Here is an 18,819-nt window from a genome sequence, read left to right on the forward strand (position 1 = left end):
CTTTAAAAGTATCTCTAGGACTGCAAGCCATTCCCTTGCAAGAATGTCTGCCTGTTGAGCTGGAAACACAGCAATTACCTGGTCTTCTACAAATGAACAACTGTGAATTCTGAATTAATCATGGCCAATGGAATCCTACAGAGTTTTGAAATATCTGAGGACAGCAATGAAGAATCCACAAGTGACACAAAATTGGTTGAAGGCCAAATTTGTTCACACTCCAGGTAAGAAAAAATGATATCTTCTTTTATGTGGTAACATTTATGTTAATTCTGTGTCAAAGGGACTTGAATAGATGTTTATAGCCCCACAAAGTGTGCACTTCAGGACGAGAAGCTGCTAAAAATTCCTTATGAACACGTTACAACATTAAGAACACTGGACAGGGGCTTCCCTGATGGTCCAGAGACTAAGATTCCACGCTCCTAATGCAGGGGACCCAGGTTCAATCCCTGGTCAGGTAACCAGGTGGCTCAGATGGTAAAGAATTCTCCTGCAATGAGGGAGACCTGGGTTCAATCCCCGGGTAGGGAAGATACCCTGGGGGAGGGCTTCCAACCCACTCTAGTAGTCTTGCCTGGAGAATCCCATGAACAGAGGAGCCTGTCGGGCTACAGTCCATGGGGTCACAAAAAGTTGGACATGACTGAGCGACTAAGCACAGCACACAGGACAGGTAGCCAGATCCCACACGCTGCAACAAAAATCTGACATGACACAACTAAGAACCAGTGCAGTCAAATAAATATATAAATAAGAACACCAGACCAGAGATCTCTGGCTTCCTTTTGTTGTCTCCTTACCAAAGCTATTAAACTTCGCTAAATCTATTTTCTTACGTTTGAAATAGAAATGTTACCTACACCTCACAGTGGAGAAACAGAAAATGGAACAGTGAAGCACTTTACACTCCATAAAACACAAACGCAGTGTCCACAAAGCAGAAAGAGCACATGGTGCCATCATCAGACAAGCAGTGCAAGCCGTCAGCAGAGCTGCATGGGACTTGGATAAAACGCATGGAGAGGGGATGAGATTACACTCTCTCACTTTCGATCCCAGTCTTGTTGTCTCAACCAAAGACAGACAGATCCACTTCCAAGGACCAGCCGATCCTGGGGTTACTCCCAGGATGAAAGAGTCCACCCAAGTCAGGGTCAGTCAGCTGCAGCAGCCAGCGCTAACTCAGTCCTGATGCAGAACCACTAGTAAGATTACTCTGGTATCCGCTGTCAGTTTAGACAACTATCTTATAATCGGTACTGGGAAGTCTTGATGAGAGTGAAGTGAAAAATTTGGATTGAGTAAAAACGTACTTTCGGGTTACTTTGGATAAATATTTAATTTGAAAAATGTGAATAAATAATTGGAGAAAGGAAAGCAGTATGTCAACAATACATTGTGAGTAGTGAATTCAGAATGATGTAGGAGTGTGCGGTTAAGGATGGCAGCTTTGCCTTAGACTGGTAGTCTGACAGGTTCTGCCTCTTCTCCAGTGTGACTGGCTTAAGACACCAGGTAACGAACATGTGGCCTTGAAAGGACTGCAGTGGGGAGACCTGATGGCAAATTGCTGTGTGGGGATGGGCCAGGAAGCCCCAGGAAGCCCAACTACACAAGGCAGCCTGGGGCACAGTGCACCCAGAGAAAGACAGAGACACATCAAAGGAGAGAATTACAGGGGAATTTAATTATCAGACATGTCCTCAGTTTCCTGAACCACAAAAAGTGCCCCCTCCCAAACAAGCTCATTTCTCATGTTCCTTGTTTTAGTTAACTACGAGTTGTTCAAATCTTTTTTCTTTGCCTTCGTTCCCAAGTAGAATTTTACTCCAGAAAGGCACATAAACTGCAGTTTTAAAAGTTATTAAAATGATGTAGGTAGCGATGTAGTGGATTCCTTCACAAACTTAAGTCAGAACCGGTTTTTTGAAGCCCGGAAGGAGATAATAAATCAATGAAATATTTCAACTGTCCTCATCGACACTCAAGAGGTAAAAAAACTCTCAAAATTAACAGGGCACCTATACAAATGAGGTACACCAACAGGGCAGGGCTGCTGTGAGACCCGAGGCTAGACAGGAGGCGTCAGCTGCAAGGGAAGGGAAGTTCTGTGTGGGGGACCCAGTGTGGCTGCCTCCCAGCAATTACATGATGAATTAAGCTTATGAGGCTGAGTGAAAAAATACTGAAAGGAAAACAAAACTGACAAGAGCTATATATACCACAATATCATGTACCGACTCTCTATAACCCCAGGGACTGAACCCCGCAAGGCTCCTCTGTCCATGGGATTCTCTAGGTAAGAATACTGGTGTGGGTTGCATTTCCTACTCCAGCGGAAATTCCCAACCCAGGGTCAAACCTGCGTCCCTTGTGTCTCCTGTATTAGAGGTGGATTCTTCCCCACTGTGCCACCTGGGAAGGCCACATTCAATTAAGTATAAATTAAAACATACCCCATGCCAAGCAGTATATCATTTCCCAGGACATAGATTTAAAGATGTCAAACACAACAGGGTGCAGGACTGTTGTGTGACGAGAATGTCAGAAAACAGAATGGAATAAAATTAAGCCAGGGAGCCCTCCACTGTTGGCTCGTGAGCCCTGTACTAATGAAATAAAATTTATGCAATTCTGCATCTAAGATTTAAAGAAAAATAAGTGTCTCCATAGCAATCAAGGGCTGGTAAATGTACGGTAAAGGTTAAGTATGATCTCTGGGCATCCCGGAACCCACTCCTTAGGGAGACCACCACGCTGACCAGACACCCCCTTACTCAGTGGGGCCCCTGCTCCACCCGGGAGAACGTGAAGCACTTAGTCTGTGCTGGGGACTGAGTGACTGACGAGCCCACTGCTGATTTAATCAAGTCACTTTCCAAAGTCAGAAAGGTAGCTCAGTGGACTTGAACTTCACATTTACTTTCATTTCCAACAGACTGTGGCCTTTTCCCTAAACCGCCTATACTGAGCATCTCTTCAGAGACTGAACCCTGAGATCGCTTTTGTTTCTAAAATGAAAACTCAACATTTTACATTTACTTTCTTCCTACTCTAAAGGGAGCACTGGATCACAGAAATAAAGAGGGACTTCTTCCCTCGTGATCCAGTGGCTGGGAATCCACCTTGCAGTGCAGGGACTCGGGTCCGATCCCTGCTTGAGGAACTCAGACCCCAGGTGTTGTGGAGCAGCCGAGCCCATGCACCAGAACTACTGAAGCTCGAGAGCCCCAGAGCCCGTGAGCGGCAACGAGACCCCTCATGACACCATGAGGATCCTGCACGCTGCAACTGCGACCCAACACCGCCAAAGATAAACTATAAACAAGTGAAAAAGAAAGGACTTTTACAGCCAGCCATTGACATGCTTTTTCACTCTGCTTGGATTTAATGAAAGTGCCCAGAGACTGTCGCCATCTCGGGAGTCACAGTACATTCCAATGAGGGACGCTCCACTCTGCTCCCCCAGAAGCTTCAAAGCACCTAATGCAGGTCGTGGCTCCAGGACACAGCAAGGTGTTCCTTTGAACATTAAGCCAGGCTCAGAGCAGACAGTCACTCCTGAGTCCCCCACGCTACTCTGACAGCCCTACATCAGCTCCAGGCTGACACTACACAGCACCTCTCAGGAGCAGGGCAGGGCCTGCATCCGGCAGAGACAGTACCCACGGGGTGAGAAGAGGACCCCTCAACCCTGTCCAAAAACGACACAGGAGAGCCAATTTGATCCTGACTTTTATTATCAGGTCAGGACAGAAGAAGTTCCAGAGAAGTAGCAGCAGGAGGGCCGTCGCCCCAGCCCCTGGCCAATCAGAACAGCACCTGGGGCCGGAAGTGCATCTGCCTGGTGGCATTGCCCTTCATCCCCATCTTCAGCATCCACTTCGACTTCATCCTCTGGACATACTGCATGTCCCGCTGGCGCGCCAGAGCTGCTCCTGGAATTGGAAAGGGGGTGGGAATGAGGCAAAGGGCTGTGAGCTGTGATCAGAGAAAACCCAACTTGGCCGAGAATCAAAGCTGGTTTCGGGTAAGCGGGCTCTAATCTTTAAACAGGAGTTACTATCTGATGTCTCTATCCAGCGAGCCCTGGGCGGTTAGATGCACCTGGCACTGTGCACCAGGACTGCTCTCTATATGCCCGCCTCTTCAGTTTTCATCATCTGAAAAGGTCTAGAAGCCCAAAAGGTGAAGCCCACTGACCAAAGGCACAGAGAAAGGCAGACTATAAACCAAGTCAGACAAGAATTTCTGACAAGACTAACAGGAAGTCTGTCTACTACATTGAAGTGGCCTCACAGCTCCCAGGAGTCCCAGTGAGGGACCCACATGTATATGTAAACACAGAGGCCTTGACAATGGACTTCGGCGCCTTCCAGGCCATCGGAAAGCGCCTCTCCCCCTCTCCTGTTTTCAGTGGACTGACGTTCTCCTTGAAGGTCCCAGCATAACGAGCTGCACTCAGCAGACATCAGAACAGATTTAAATAATTTCATACCAATGATGTTTCAAAGCTGAACAATTTCAGCAGCATGCTCTAGCCCTTTGAGTCTTACTAAGCTTTCTACAGAAAAATTTCAAAACGAAGGATGATAGCCGGGCTTTATTATGTGCACGTACTATGTCACACATGCTTTATGACTCTATAAGTAGATATTATTAATATCACCTCCATTTTATCAGTGAGAAAGCAGAGGCATCTATTAATTAAATTACTCAGACTCTTTGTATAAGAACCTATAAGAATATCAGGTAAGTCATGTTTGACCACACAGCTCAAACCATACTGCCTCAAGGACATTATTTAATTCCTCTGTATAACTTCCAGAATTTCAACCTTTGAGGATTACTAAGCAATTATTTTTGCAATTATACCTCCTGAAAAATTTAATGGTTTACAGGCAGTTTTAAAAAGCTACCGTGCTGGGGAATATGAAGTTTTTAAGTCATAGAGCTTTGGGTTTATCGCCATATACGTCTCAAGTGGTCAAAGGCCAAGAAGTTAGTTTCCCCCAGAGAGGACCCATAAGGACAGAACCACGTCACCCGAGCCCCTTCATGTAACGCAAGTTCCTGGGCTGGCCCAAGGTCCCCACGGACGTACCTGTGCTTCCAGTCCATCCCAGGGCCCTGTATTGCTGCAGGACCCGGCCCACAGCCTTCTGATTCTTAGCAACAGCCACAGCTCTCAACAAGCCAAACCGCTGCTTGTAGTATCTCATCAAGGAGCGATGACCCACCCTGGCACCTGGTTTTCAAAAGAACAGTACTGAAGCACGGAGTTGGATCATTTTTCAAAGCAGAGTTATAAAGCAAGGGCTTTCCAAATCACTTTTCATGTTCATCTAGCTGGAAAACACATGTGCCAGAAAAAAAGCACTGTTCCATCAGCTGAAGAAAGATGAAGCTGCATGTTAACCAACGAGGGAAAGAAGGAAAACCCGAGCAGAGACACTGAGGGACATCCCTGGTGGTCCAGTGGCCACGACTCCGTGCTCCCAAAGCAGAGGGCCCAGGTCTGGTCCCTGGGCAGGGAACTGGATCCCACGTGCTGCAACTAAGAGTTCACATGCCACAACTAAAGATCCTGAGCTTGCAACGAAGACCTGGTGTAGCCAAATCAAAGAGTAAATAAATATTTAAAAAAAGACCCTGGAGGAGGAAATGGCAACCCACTCCAGTGTTCTTGCCTGGGAAGTCTCATGGACAGAGCAGTCCATGGCATTGCAAAGAGTCGCACACAACTTAGCAACTAAACAACAACAACACACAGCCAGGCAGACTATGATTTGGGGAAATGCTTCTTGATGGAAATGTGGCAAAAAACAGTGAAGTGACCTAGCAATATGGAAGAAAGAGTTTTGTAAGAAATTAAAACTTGTGTATAGATAATAGCTGCAAATATTCAACCAATTAAGTCTATGGCTAAAGCATTAAAAAAAAAAAAAAACAGCAGAGACATTGAAAAACAGAGATAATGACAAGTCACTGTCAGGTGAAAAATGCAGCATCCATACTTACAATATGCCTCCACAGAAATTCATGTGGCTGTCCCTACTAATACAGATAACAGGATCCTAGGAGACAAGGAATTTTAACTTTCTTTAATAGAAAAAAGATTAAGCACCAATAATGGCCTGATGTTTAGTTCTACAAGCCATAGTCTGGGTTTAGAAGAGAAGCCAATCCACTTTTCCTTTGCTAACATTCTCTAATGCAGTGCGTCTCAAACAGGGGTGACTTTACCCCTAAACGACACGTGGCAATAACTGGAGTCACTGCTGGTTGTCAAAGGTAGAGGGAAGCTCCTGACACCTAGTGGGTCGAGGCCAGGGATTTGGTTAAACACCATACAATGCGCAGGACAGCCCCTCAACGAAGAATTATCTGGCCCAAAATGTCCACAGGGCTGAAGTGGAGAAACCCCGACCAATGCTTTCTAAATGTTGGACGCTTTTTGGGTAGAAAGACCATGAACGGAATACTATAACTACTATAGACGGCTATATTTGCTTTTAGAATCTAGATTTTTAACCTACTGGAAAAAACTATTAGGTGATCTTGTGTGAAGTCCCGGTACTTGACAAGCTACCTGGCAACATTTTGCTCCCTACACAGATATGAATAAGTGATTACTTCCAGGTGTTTGATTTGTGACCAGACTCAGGAGACAACAAAAAAAGAAATTTTCAATTCCAGGATGCTGTGGTCTCTGGATACTAACATGAATGAAAGACGTCTCCCTGGACCCGGCTGTTCTGGTGGGGGAAGAATTAACAAATGAGACACAGCGATGGAGAAGGCTCGCACTTACATGGAGGCTCTAGCAGGAAAGCCCAGCAGTGCTGATGATGACTTTCTATTTAGAATGTAGCTCAGGATGCTCTGAGTTTGCAACAATGACTTCCTTAGAATCATTAAACGATAATGCTGCTCATCAGCACTTACTAAATTGATTTATTTACATTCGTGAGCAGCATTTAGAAATACGTGTTCTTGAAGGCTGTCTTTTAAGACATGTTTGAAGAGGGTTCACGAATCAGTGCCAAGGTTTCTGACACCTGGCAGGAGCACTGTAAACCACATTTAGAGCTACCCCTGTCCTGTGGCAAGACAGGAGCGCCTGACGGTATGCACCGAGCACAGGCGCTGAGAACAGCTCAGCTTGCAGACCCTCCCCAAGGAGAATTCATATCAAAACACAGCGTGCCTGTCCATAAGTAACAGATGGGAAGTGTCTGAGTCAGGCTGAAGCTACCACCTGTCCATCTAGCTTTTGCCACAGTAATAACTGCTTAGAAGACTGTCCACTCCTGATCTAAAATATGATACAAGTGAACTTCTTAATAAAACAGAGCAGATTCACGGACATAGAAAACAAGCTTATGGTTCCTGAAGAGGAAAGGGGGTCAGGAAAGGAGAAATTAGGGCTTTGTAACTGTAGTAGCAGATACAAACAACTATTTAAAAAATAGATAAACAACAATGTCCTACTATATAGCACAGCGAACTATATTCAATATCCTGTAATAAACTATAATGAGAAAGAACACACATATGCATATTTATGTAAAATGTTGAATCATTTTGCTGTTCACCAGAAACTCACACAACAGCATACATCAACTATACTTCAATTAAAATGAAAAAGACTGTCTACTCCTACTTAACAAATAGCCTAATGTTTGACATTAGACAGTGAAAATGAAAGTATCTCTATAATCTCCCTAAGGCTGACTATGTGTCTCTTGTGGATCCAGTGGCAGATCCTTCTGGCCAGTCAGCAACTAACTGGAAGTGTCCTCACACCGACCTGCTCTGCAGGATCTGAAGAGCAGGGGGGACTGAGCCGACCAGTCTTGGATACGAGTGCTCACGGCGCCCTCTACTGGATGCTCCACGTCACTGCCTCTGGGACCATAGAGATCAAGGCATCCGGTCCCATCACTTCATGGCAAATAGATGGGCAAACAGTGGAAACAGTGACAGACTTATTTTCTCAGGCTCCAAAATCACTGCAGATGGTGACTGCAGCCATAAAATTAAAAGATGCTTGCTCCTTTGGAAAAAAGCTATGACAAATCTAGACAGCATACTAAAAAGCAGAGATATTACTTTGCCAACAAAGTCCATCTAGTTAAAGCTATGGTTTTTCCAGCAGTCATGTATGGGGATGTGAGAGCTGGACTATAAAGAAAGCTGAGCGCCGAAGAATTGATGCTTTTGAACTGTGGTGCTGGAGAAGACTCTTGAGAGTCCCTTGGAATGCAAGGAGATCCAAACAGTCCATCCTAAAGGAGATCAGTCCTGAATATTCATTGGAAAGACTGATGCTGAAGCTGAAACTCCAACACTTTGGTCACCTGATGCAAAGAACTGACTCCTTGGAAAAGACCCTGATGCTGGGAAATACTGAACGCAGGAGAAGGGGATGACAGAGGATGAGATGGTTGTATGGCATCACCACCTCAATGGACATGAGTTTGAGCAAGCTCCGAGATTTGGTGATGGACATGGAGGCCTGGTGTGCTGCAGTCCATGGGGTCACAAAGAGTCAGACATGACTGAGCGACTGAACTGAACTTGGCCTGAAGCAACTATAGTCAAGGAATCCCAACTACTTGCTGCTTTTGAAACCAGTTTCATGCAGATTCTAAGGGTAGTTGATTAAATATCACTATGCTCTCCACATAGGAATCCTTCTCAACTCGGCTTCATGCTAACGTCCACACTGACCCAGTCATATAACTGAGCGTAATCAGAGGATTCTGAAAGGTGAATTTGTTCAAAGAAATAACCAGGTGATTGAATATACTGCCGTAATACCACTACACGTCTAAACGGTGTTTATTTGAGAGTTCCTACTTCCTTGATTCATTAAAAAAAAAAAAACCCAAACCAGTATTGAGGGAGAAAACCAATGGACAGTAAATTGTCATATCTCATTACAACCAAGACTGACCAGAGGATGACTTGTTTTTAAAATGAGATAGTAAAAGTACATGTAACTGTAGAGCTGGAAAAAATTTCAGAATATTGCTAGTTTCTGGTTCACTAAGAAAGCCATGTACTATTGCTATTTAAATGAATTCTATTAGAAGGTTTCAGAAGTCAGTGATCTGTGAAGAAGACCCAGGAAGGCAATGAATGATTTATATTGAGATAGTTCTTTTTCTGGCTCCAGGTCACACATGCGTTTTAGACACTACATACAGACTCTCCCCAGGGGAAAAAAAATAAAAACCTTATCCACATGGTCAAAACAATCTGTGTAGCCACAGAGGTTGTTATTTGATGCCGTTATGGCCTTTCCCCAGGAAAATGCACACACAGGAAGAGATGCAGAGCCCAGTTACCCCGGGTTGGGGCAGTACCTGACAGCAGGTTAAGTCTCTCCAGAGGCTACATAATGGTACAGTACTGCCCGGTACTCTAGGACCACAAGGGTCACTCACTACTGCCAAGTCTCCCTCAAGAGCTGCCTGAGGTCACCATCCGACACTTTAAAACAGCATGACTCGCTATGTGGACAGGCAGCTGTCAGTAAGGAAGTTCATGTTTCAAAAACGCGAGAACAGGACTTCTCTTGAAGTCCAGTGGTTAAGACTTTGCCTTCCAATGCAGGGGGTGTGGGTTCGATCCTCGGTTAGGGAGCTAAGATACCACTTGCCCCAGAGCCAAAACATAAAACAGAAGCCATGTTGTAACAAATTCAATAAAGATCTCTTAAAAAAAAAAAAAAAGTCCACATAAAAAATATCTTAAAAATAAAAAATAAATAAAACCCAAGAAACTGGACCTACAAGTTAATCTCACGGCCCTTTCTTCTTTGACTGTGTGATGAACAAGCAGAGCAATCTGCCACCAGGGACTGTAGGCACATATGATGTGTGGTCCCTGAGGCCACGCTGGAGCCCAGGATGGCTCCTTCGGCTCTCTTTACCTGCCCTGTGGCAGGCCCAGGGAAGTCACCTCCAACTTTCCAGTCACTCAGTCAACAGACATTCACGCAGCTCCCGTGTGTCTGAGGCACTGTGCTGAGATGAAAGAAGCCAGCTCGGTCCTCACAGGAACAGGGACAGAAAGCAAGCAAGTCAGTAAGTACCAAGAAGAAAAGACCCATCATGAGGGCCGTGTGAATGTCACAGGAGCAAAGGAGACTCTCCTCACCCGGGGCGGGAGCTAAGCTCAGCCTCTTGGAGCAGGGAACCAAAGTTGAGTCTCAGAGGAAGACAGAGGCAGCGCATGTACAAAGGCCTAGAGGAGGGAAACTTCTCGTGGGCAGGAAAAGGAAGCACACAGAGACGCTGGGTGACAAAGTGACCCTAAAGGCCAGGGCTTCCCCTGGGAATTCCAGAGGGAAAAGAAAATATAACAGAATGGTGTTTGTTTTAGAAAGAATGTTCCGGTGGCCAAGTGGAAATCAGACTGGAGAAGGCCAGAGAGGAAGCTTTCATGGTAACACAGACAAATGGATAAGGAGGTAAAAAAAAGGAAAAATATTCAAAACCCCAATTTCTAACTAATTAGGAACTGCAATTAGTTCCCATCTGGATTTAGGAGAGGAATAAAGGATCCTGAGAAGACACCCAGTTTTGGCTTTGGCAAACCTGAGGAGACTGGATCACTCTGGGCAATGTGTTGTCTAGATAGCTAAGGAGTCTTTCAGCTTCCAAAATTTTAAGTCCAGATGAAAATTCCTCTCAAAATAGGCTATATTTCTTAAATAGGATATGCTCACTGTTGAGCAGACTTTTGTAATGAAAAGTGCTAAAGTGGCTGCAAAACGAAGCCCACATTCCTAGTGATCCAGCCAGACACTGCTGGCAGGGACCAGCTCATTCACTTTCTCAAAGTCTACTGTGATCTTCGTCTCCCAGGTGGAACTAGTAGTAAAAAACCCTGGAAGGTTCCATAAGGGTCTCAAAGAGTCGGACATGACTAAAGCGACTTAGCATGTAAGGAAGGGGAACCTAATAAAATAAGGGCCCAAGCAAACAGTTTTTGAAAAAGTTATCAAACTTATTTCTGACGTTCTGCATTAGTATTTTCACCAGGGGAAGATGAGGTTAGGTCCCTTGTGATACACTTAAGCCTGTTTGCTACTGTGTATTGTACAGGGCACAATATTCTGCTGCATTATAGCTTTCTTATCACTGTAGAGGAGTTAGATCCTCAAGACAGGTTCTGCCAGCACTTTCCTCCAACTGTCACTGTATAAAGCTGCCCTTCACCTTAGAAGGTTATTATTCCAGGTTAAGCGGGGCTGTCTGTACCTAAACAGCAATATTCCATGTGGAGAGCGAACAGCACAAAGTGGTTCCTTCATGGCAGACATGTATCCACCGGCAGCACAGCTGCTTCTGCCCCCACCATTACAGCGAATCTCCCAGGCAGTGGAGAAAAGGTGGAATGGGCTCTTCACTGATGAGGTCCATGATCTTAGGCAAATTACTCATCCTGTCTAAGCTTCAGGTGGCTCATCCTGTCTAAGCTCAGGTTGTCAAATAAAGACAACAGAATCTAACTCATAGACTTGATCTAAAGATAAAATAATGTATCTGCCTGAACATGCTAACTTCTCAGTAAATATATTATTAGAACCTTATTATCTTATCATTCCATTCCCTGTCCTTTTAAAATGTATATTCTCTAGCTGCTCCCATTCCCATCAGCTAAGCATAACACTATAAACAATATTTCACACTTCTCATATTCATAGCTTTCCTTCTTCTTTTCATATCTGGGACAAAGTTCTACCATTATAAATCCTGTTTCCCAAAGGAGAAGGCAGAATTCAAACTCCAAGTCTCTCCCTGCACCAAGAATATGAACAGGAAGCGTAGGTGCTGTCAATCATATCCAACCATGCCAGACTAACACACACAGTCTGAACAACCACGGAAACAGAAATTAGTTCAAGGAATAAGGGCAAAGTCAAGTTCAACAAGAAAAATCCAGAGGGGCCAAAAAGCTAGATAATAAACAAAATGCAAAAGGTTTATGTATTGAAAAGAAAGGAAATGGCCGATTAAAGCACTGTAAATCACAACAAAGTGAGGAAAACACTGATGCAACTTAAACAAATAGCTAAGTCAGAGCTACTGGGCTCCCTTCAGAGTCGACCTTGTCCAGGGTACACAGACACACACCTGAAGTTGTAGGCTCTCTCCCCACGGCGTGGGAGGGAAGTGATGGGAGCACACTTCTCTGATAGTCTCAATGGCGTGAAGCTACGCATTCCGGACAAACGCACTTACCAGAAGGGAGAATCAGCTCCATGGTTTCATCGTCGTAATCCAGGGTCTTTTCTGAGGGCAACTCCTCAGTCTCATCATGGTCCTCGCCTTCTTTGTGATCTGGGTAGCTACTCCTGGAACCATGGAATGCCATTAACACACAGACCAAGACCCCAAATCTCATTAAAATACTGCCAACCTACTAGATCACTAAAGGGGTGGCGGGTAGAGGTAAACATCTACAGGGACTACACTCAAAGCTCCTGGAGAGAAAACAATTTGCTAGCATTTTCTATTTTCTCTTCAGTAAAGTAAGCAAACAGCCTATGAATTCAAATTGGATCCCAGACCTAAATGTAAAATACAAAACTATAAAAAATTCTAAAAGATAATATAGGAGAAAACCTGGATGACTTAGGGTTTGGTGATGACTTTTTAGGCATGACACAAAAGGCACAGTTCATGAAAGAAAGAACTGATCAGCTAAACTTCATTCAAATTAAAAACTTCTGCTCTGTGAAAAACAGTATCAAGAGAATTAAAATACAGATGTAGACTTGGAAAAAGTACTGACAGAAGACACATCTGATAAAGGACTGTTATCCAAATGTAAAAAGAACTTTTAAAATTCAACAGTAAGAAAATAACCCATTTGGCCAAAAAGGGTCCAAAGACCTCAACAGACTCCTCACTAAGAAGAAACACATGGCAAACAAGCATATAAAAAAGATGCCCACAGCATATGTCATCAGAAAAATGGAAATTAAAACAGAGATACCACTACACACCTATCAGAATGGCCCAGACCCAGAACATCTAATGCTGGGGAAGGTCTGGCCAGTAGGAATCCTTCGTTGCCAGCAGGGATACAGGAGGGCACAGCCACCTTGGAAGAGCTGGCCGCTTCTTCCAAAATCAAACATACTCTTACCATAAGACCCAGCCTGCCGCTTGGGTTTACCCTAAGGAGTCGAAAACTTCTATCTATACAAAAACCTGCAAGTGGATTACAGAAGATTTATCCAAATTCTTACAACTTGGAAGAAACCAACATGGACTTCAACAGGTGACTAGATAAACAAACTGTGGTACATCCATGCAAGGGAATAGTTTTGGATTACACCAAAAAAAAAAAAATGAGCTAGCAGGCCATGAAAAGACACGGAAGAACCTTAAAAGCACTGAAAGAAGCCTAAAAAGGCTACATACTCTATGATTCTAACCATACAATATTCTGGAAAAGGCAAAAATATGGAGACATTAAGTATCGCTGTTTTCTAGGGGTCGGGTGAGGGAGAATGATGAACAGGCAGAAGACCTCTGTAAGCCAGTGAACCTACTCTAACGGTGGATGCATGTCATCATATCTGCATCCGCCACGCGCACAGAATAGACAACACCGGGAGCAAACACTCAACTATGGATTTGAGTGGTAACTGGTGGGTCAACTTGGTTCATCAAATGCAACATACGTGCCACTGGGGGAGGCTAAAATGAGGGAGGCTATGCACTCGTGGGGTAAGGAGCACGTAAGAAACTGCTATACCTTCTGCCCAGTTTGTTGAGAACGTAAAATTGTTCTTAAAAAACAGTGAGCAAATAACCTAAAACAATTCTTTCACCTGTGCTATTTGTTTCTCTCAAGGAGGGCTGGCAAACAGGGGAAGAGGAGGAGACTGTACAGTTGGAGATGCAGCTCTCAATTTAAATCCTTACAGAAACAAGTTCTAGAACAGCGCAGTCCAGGAGAACTCTGTGATGATACAGATCTTCAGTCTGCGTGTCCAGTATGGAGGCTACTTTCAAAGCACATCTGCTTTTAAGCTTAAGTCTTGAAATGTGGGTGGTGCAACTGAAGAACCAAATTTTTAATTTTTAATTTAATTAATTACCCCAAAGAGTGACATGAGTACATCTAGAAATTAGCAAAGTAAGACACTGTAACTCTGGAAGAATCTCTGTCTTTCACAAACACACACGGAAAATAACTGGAGAAATTCACACTAAAATGTTAACAGTAAGGCAGATAAGTCAACAGGAATGGACAAAAGACTAGATTGGACACTTCACAAGAGATATCCAAGTGCTTAAGATACCCAGTTTATAAAGGTTCTCAACTGCACTAGTTCTCATCATGGAAATGCACATCAAAACCACAATGGATACCCCTACACAGTCACCAATGTGGCTATAATGAAAAACTGTCAGGACAAGGGAGAAACGAGAAATCAGGAGGAAAATGCAAAAGGACAACTTAAAAGACCAGGGCTTCTCTGAACACCTATACCAGGTGGACTCTGCACTCCTGGCATGGTCATGACACACACCTGCTTGCAAAGCACACCTGTGCCAGGTCATAGGCACACTGACACTAAGAACTAACCATTCAGGCAAAACTGAACTTCGGACCATTGACACCACAACATACAAAAACAAGTTTTCAAACCAGACAAACTTACAGTTTGGGCCTGAGATCGTCTCTTTGTCAGATATGTGTGTTAAATTAACTCTGTGATACTCAGTTTCTCATTTACAAAATGACAGGCAATAACCACCTCTTATAAAAGTGTTCTAAGAGGTATTAAGACTAGGATATCTGACAGAGTCAGACACAGGTACCAGGGAGGGGCACAAGTGAATCCAATGCAAATGTGATGAGTTTGCTTCGCTCCATGTTACAAACCAGACTGACCTAAAATCATAGAAGTCCGCAAATTCCAAAAGAGCATCCCCGTCTGTGAAGAGCTTACAGTGACTCCGGTCATTCATGTGCGCCTGGACTGCCTCTGTGGAGTAGAAGGATTTCCCTCTCTCGTTGCACCACAAGCAAATCTTCCCAACACCAACTTTCTCTCCTGGAAAAACAGTTGAGAAAAAGATATGAAAGCAGCTTTTTGCAGCTTTATGATTATATCTCATCATCTACCTCATCACAATTCAAAAAACAGGCACCAGGTTTTTGATTTTCACAAAATCAGGTCATTCAATCCAAGACTGGTGAGAAACACAAAGTTAATGCCCCCCAATAATGCAGGGCTTCATCATTAAAAAAGAAAAGAACATTATACTCACCCAAATATTTAATCAGTCCCTTAAGATCTGAAAGATATTCTACATCAGGAATAAAGAAGCTGTGGACTTTGGTCATATGAGCCACATTTTTTGTGAGGGAGCTTGAGTGATGTGGACAAAACAAGCAGTCCGTTATGGGGATGGCACCAAGGGGGGTGCTTCCTCCTGCCTCTTCCTCCTGTGCATCCTGCTCCTCCTCCTCCTCCTCTGTGGCTTCAGCATCGTCACATTCCAAGTCCTCGTCAGAATCAATATCCTCCCAGTCTTCAAGCCAGAGATTTCGAAAACAAAATTAGAAGATGTCATTGTTAGCTATTCATTTACCACTCAGCAGTCTGCATGGCTAAGGAATGCCTTAGTCTTCCTTGTTCAGGGCAGAGTAAAACCCTTGAAGGGGGCTTTGGCTCCTTTTCCAGGTATATATGAACGCTTTCAGTGTTAGTGGGATGTGAGACGCCATAGGGGAAGAAAGGGGGAAAAAAAAACCTCACCAAGTCAAGGAAGCTAGGTTGAAGGTTCAAACCTCCCATTTCAGGTTAGTTAGCTTCTAACTAACCTGTTAGTGAACTTCTCAGTGCACGGTCTTACCAAACTAAGTTAAGTGCAAGGCCATCATAACTAGATACCCAATAGAAATAACACATTCTACAGCAGAAGGTGTGGGGGGTAATGTGTACCCCTCTGCATATGTTAAAAATCTCCCCATTCAACAAACAGAGAAAGGATCTATTCATTCTACAAATATTTACTAAGCTAATTCTCACCCTCCGCCCATCTTAAGGTTTCAGTATCTTAATCTATTTAATACAACTGTGACGGGACGACAGAGGATGAGACGGCTGGATGGCATCACGGATGCGTTGGACATGAGTCTGAGTAGACTCCAGGAGTTGGTGACGGACAGGGAGGCCTGGCGTCCTGCAGTCCGTGGGGTCGCAAAGCGTCGCAAACGACTGAGCGATGGAACTGACAACTGATGGCCTGAACTGATAAAATGCCCTGTAAGGATGCTGGCCACAGCGGTCAGTTCAGAAAGCACGGAAACCACCTCCACTCATCATCTTCACGTAAAAACTGACACCGCCCCGCCCCAACCTCAAGGATAAACTGAAAACCTGAGGACCGACCCGTCCCTGGCCCCGCCCCCCAGGCCGGGCCTCACCGTCCCCATCGAGGTCTTCTTCACTCTCCTCCTCCCCCTGTTGTTTCGCCAACTTCTTCGCCTGCCGTTCAAACCACTGCAGCCGCGGAGGTTTCTCGCCCGGGTCTCGCGGCTGAGTCCCACGTCCTCCGGCGGCCACGGGACACCCGGGCTCCGCCTCGGGCGCGGGCGCCGCCTTCCTGGGAGACGTGGACGGCTGAGCCTTGATGACCTGCTGGATGGCCGCGTTCACCGCATCCTTGTCCACACTGTCCACGCCCAGCCCTTTCTCCAAGTTCTTCTCGTTCATGACGGCCACTTTCCGACTCACCGCCTGCTTCTCGAGCTCCACGTGCCGCCGGGACCTGAGGTGGTTCTCGTAGGCCTTGAAGGAAGCAAACTTCTTACTGCAGACGGTGCAGTAGGTGGCCGCGCCCTTGCTCTCCGGCTCCGCCAGGGCCCGCTGTGCCCGCAGCCGCTCCTGGAAGCCCTCGAGGCTGACGGGGGCCATGCCGGCCACTTTGCGCCTCAGGTTGTAGCGGTGCCAGTCCGTCTTGTAGTGGACCCGCTGCGCCTCCGCGTCTTCCAGCACCGCCCGGCAGGTGTTGCAGGTGTAGGTCGCCATCCCCAGGCGGGAAACAAAGCGCGACCGAGGCAGAAACCTAGCAACCAGAGGCCTGACCACACCAGAAGAGACGGACTGCAAGCTGACTTCCGGACTGAATCGTGTCAGCCCCAGCCGGACAGGAAGTCCCGCCTCTCAGGCTATAGCCACGCCTCCGCCGCGGAGAGTCCCGGGAAAGTGGGGGAAGCCAGTGAGGAATCCGGCCCCGCCCAGTCGACCTGAGCTGGGTGTTGAGTCAACAGAAGTGGGCGTGGCCTGAGGTGGTTGTTGATTGACAGGCCTAGCCACAGCCGAGTTACTGTCTGGGTTTGTTTTCTTTTCTGTACGTGGAGACCTGAGGCCAGGAAGCGGGGTCGCCTCGCCGAAACGGGGCTTGGGGAGTCCGGAGGGCTGTTGTGGTCGACCACCCGACGGTCGAGGACTCTCTGAAGTTCGTGCACCTGCAGCCCCGGGAGTGGGTGTCACGAAAGCCAGGGCTGCTGGTTAGACCGTTGGTCGGACCGTCTGCACCCTCGCCCCGAGGGCTGAGAGGCTCAGGTTGGAGGCTGAGGGAATTCACAGGAAAACCAGAGTCCAGGCCAGAGCCTCGGCCTTACTGGGGCGGCCCTTCCAATGAAGGGCGCAGGGGAAACTCCTGGATCAAAAGTTTGCACCTGGGAGCACAGAGCCCCGTCCAGCTGCTGCCCAGTAGGAATAGAATCCCGGCCGTGCAGGTCGTCTTAAATCTAATAGTAGCCATGTTTTAAGAAAGCAGAAAGACTTAAGATGGCCATTTTTTTTAACCCCGTATCATGGCAAATAGATGGGGAAACAGTGGCTGACTTTATTTTTCTGGGCTAAAAAATCACTGCAGATGGTGATTGCAGCCATGAAATTAAAAGACGCTTACTCCTTGGAAGGAAAGTTATGACCAACCTGTTGCTGAGTCACTTCAGTCGTGTCCGACTCTGTGTGACCCCATAGACGGAAGCCCACCAGGGTCCCCCGTCCCTGGGGTTCTCCAGGCAAGAACACTGGAGTGGGCTGCCATTTCCTTCTCCAATGACCAACCTAGGCAGCATATTAAAAAGCAGAGACATTACTTTGCCAACAAAGGTCCATCTAGTCAAGGCTATGGTTTTTCCAGTGGTCATGTATGGATGTGAGAGTTGGACTATAAAGAAAGCTGAGTGCCGAAGAATTGATGCTTTTGAACTGTGGTGTTGGAGAAGACTTGAGAGTCCCTTGGACAGCAAGGAGATCCAACCACTCCATCCTCAAGCAGATCAGTCCTGAGTGTTCATTGGAAGGACTGATGTTGAAGCTGAAACTCCAATACTTTGGTCACCTGATGCAGAGCTGACTCACTAGAAAAGACCCTGATGCTGGGAAAGATTGAGGGCAGGAGGAGAAGGGGACGACAGAGGATGAGATGGTTGGATGGCATCACTGACTCAATGGACATGGGTTTGGGTGGACTCCAGGAATTGGTGATGGACAGGGAGGCCTGGCGTGCTGTGATTCATGGGGTCACAAAGAGTCAGACACGACTGAGCGACTGAACTGAACTGAATTCTGTAACAAGCCCAGTATATCAGGCTTCCCAGGTGGTGATATGGTACAGAACCCACCTGCCAATTCAGGAGACGTGAGTTTGATCCCTGGGTCAGGAAGATCCCCTGGAGAAGGATGTGGCAACCCTCTCCAGTATTCTTGCCTGGAGAATCCCATGGACAGAGGGGTCTGGTGGGCTACAAGCC

The 18,819-nt window shown here is 45.9% G+C and overlaps 1 protein-coding gene across 1 annotated transcript; it reads right to left on the reverse strand.

The window, feature by feature from the left end:
* Positions 1-3,718: 3,718 nt before the first annotated feature.
* ZNF622 (zinc finger protein 622) lies at positions 3,719-17,904 on the reverse strand. The gene is made up of 6 exons (XM_055422245.2): positions 16,477-17,904; positions 15,315-15,578; positions 14,935-15,097; positions 12,264-12,376; positions 5,108-5,251; positions 3,719-3,941 (listed from the first exon to the last, which is right to left on the reverse strand). Exons 1-6 carry the CDS (start codon positions 17,078-17,080, stop codon positions 3,814-3,816), a joined length of 1,416 nt encoding a protein of 471 aa, XP_055278220.2. The 5' UTR covers positions 17,081-17,904; the 3' UTR covers positions 3,719-3,813.
* Positions 17,905-18,819: the final 915 nt, after the last annotated feature.

Source organism: Moschus berezovskii, chromosome 18, assembly GCF_049115385.1.
Source record: "Moschus berezovskii isolate FMDL1 chromosome 18, NW_MosBer_1.0, whole genome shotgun sequence".
In the NCBI taxonomy this organism is placed as follows: Eukaryota; Metazoa; Chordata; class Mammalia; order Artiodactyla; family Moschidae; genus Moschus; species Moschus berezovskii.

Excerpts from the sequence above, each read along its gene's own strand:
- ZNF622 (XM_055422245.2), bottom strand. The coding sequence starts at position 17,080 with ATGGCGACCTACACCTGCAACACCTGCCGGGCGGTGCTGGAAGACGCG. Across the intron at positions 15,579-16,476 it reads AGAAGACCTCGATGGGGACG|ACTGGGAGGATATTGATTCT; the intron begins GTGAGGCCCGGC and ends TCTGGCTTGAAG. Across the intron at positions 12,377-14,934 it reads GCGGACTTCTATGATTTTAG|GAGTAGCTACCCAGATCACA; the intron begins GTCAGTCTGGTT and ends CCATGGTTCCAG.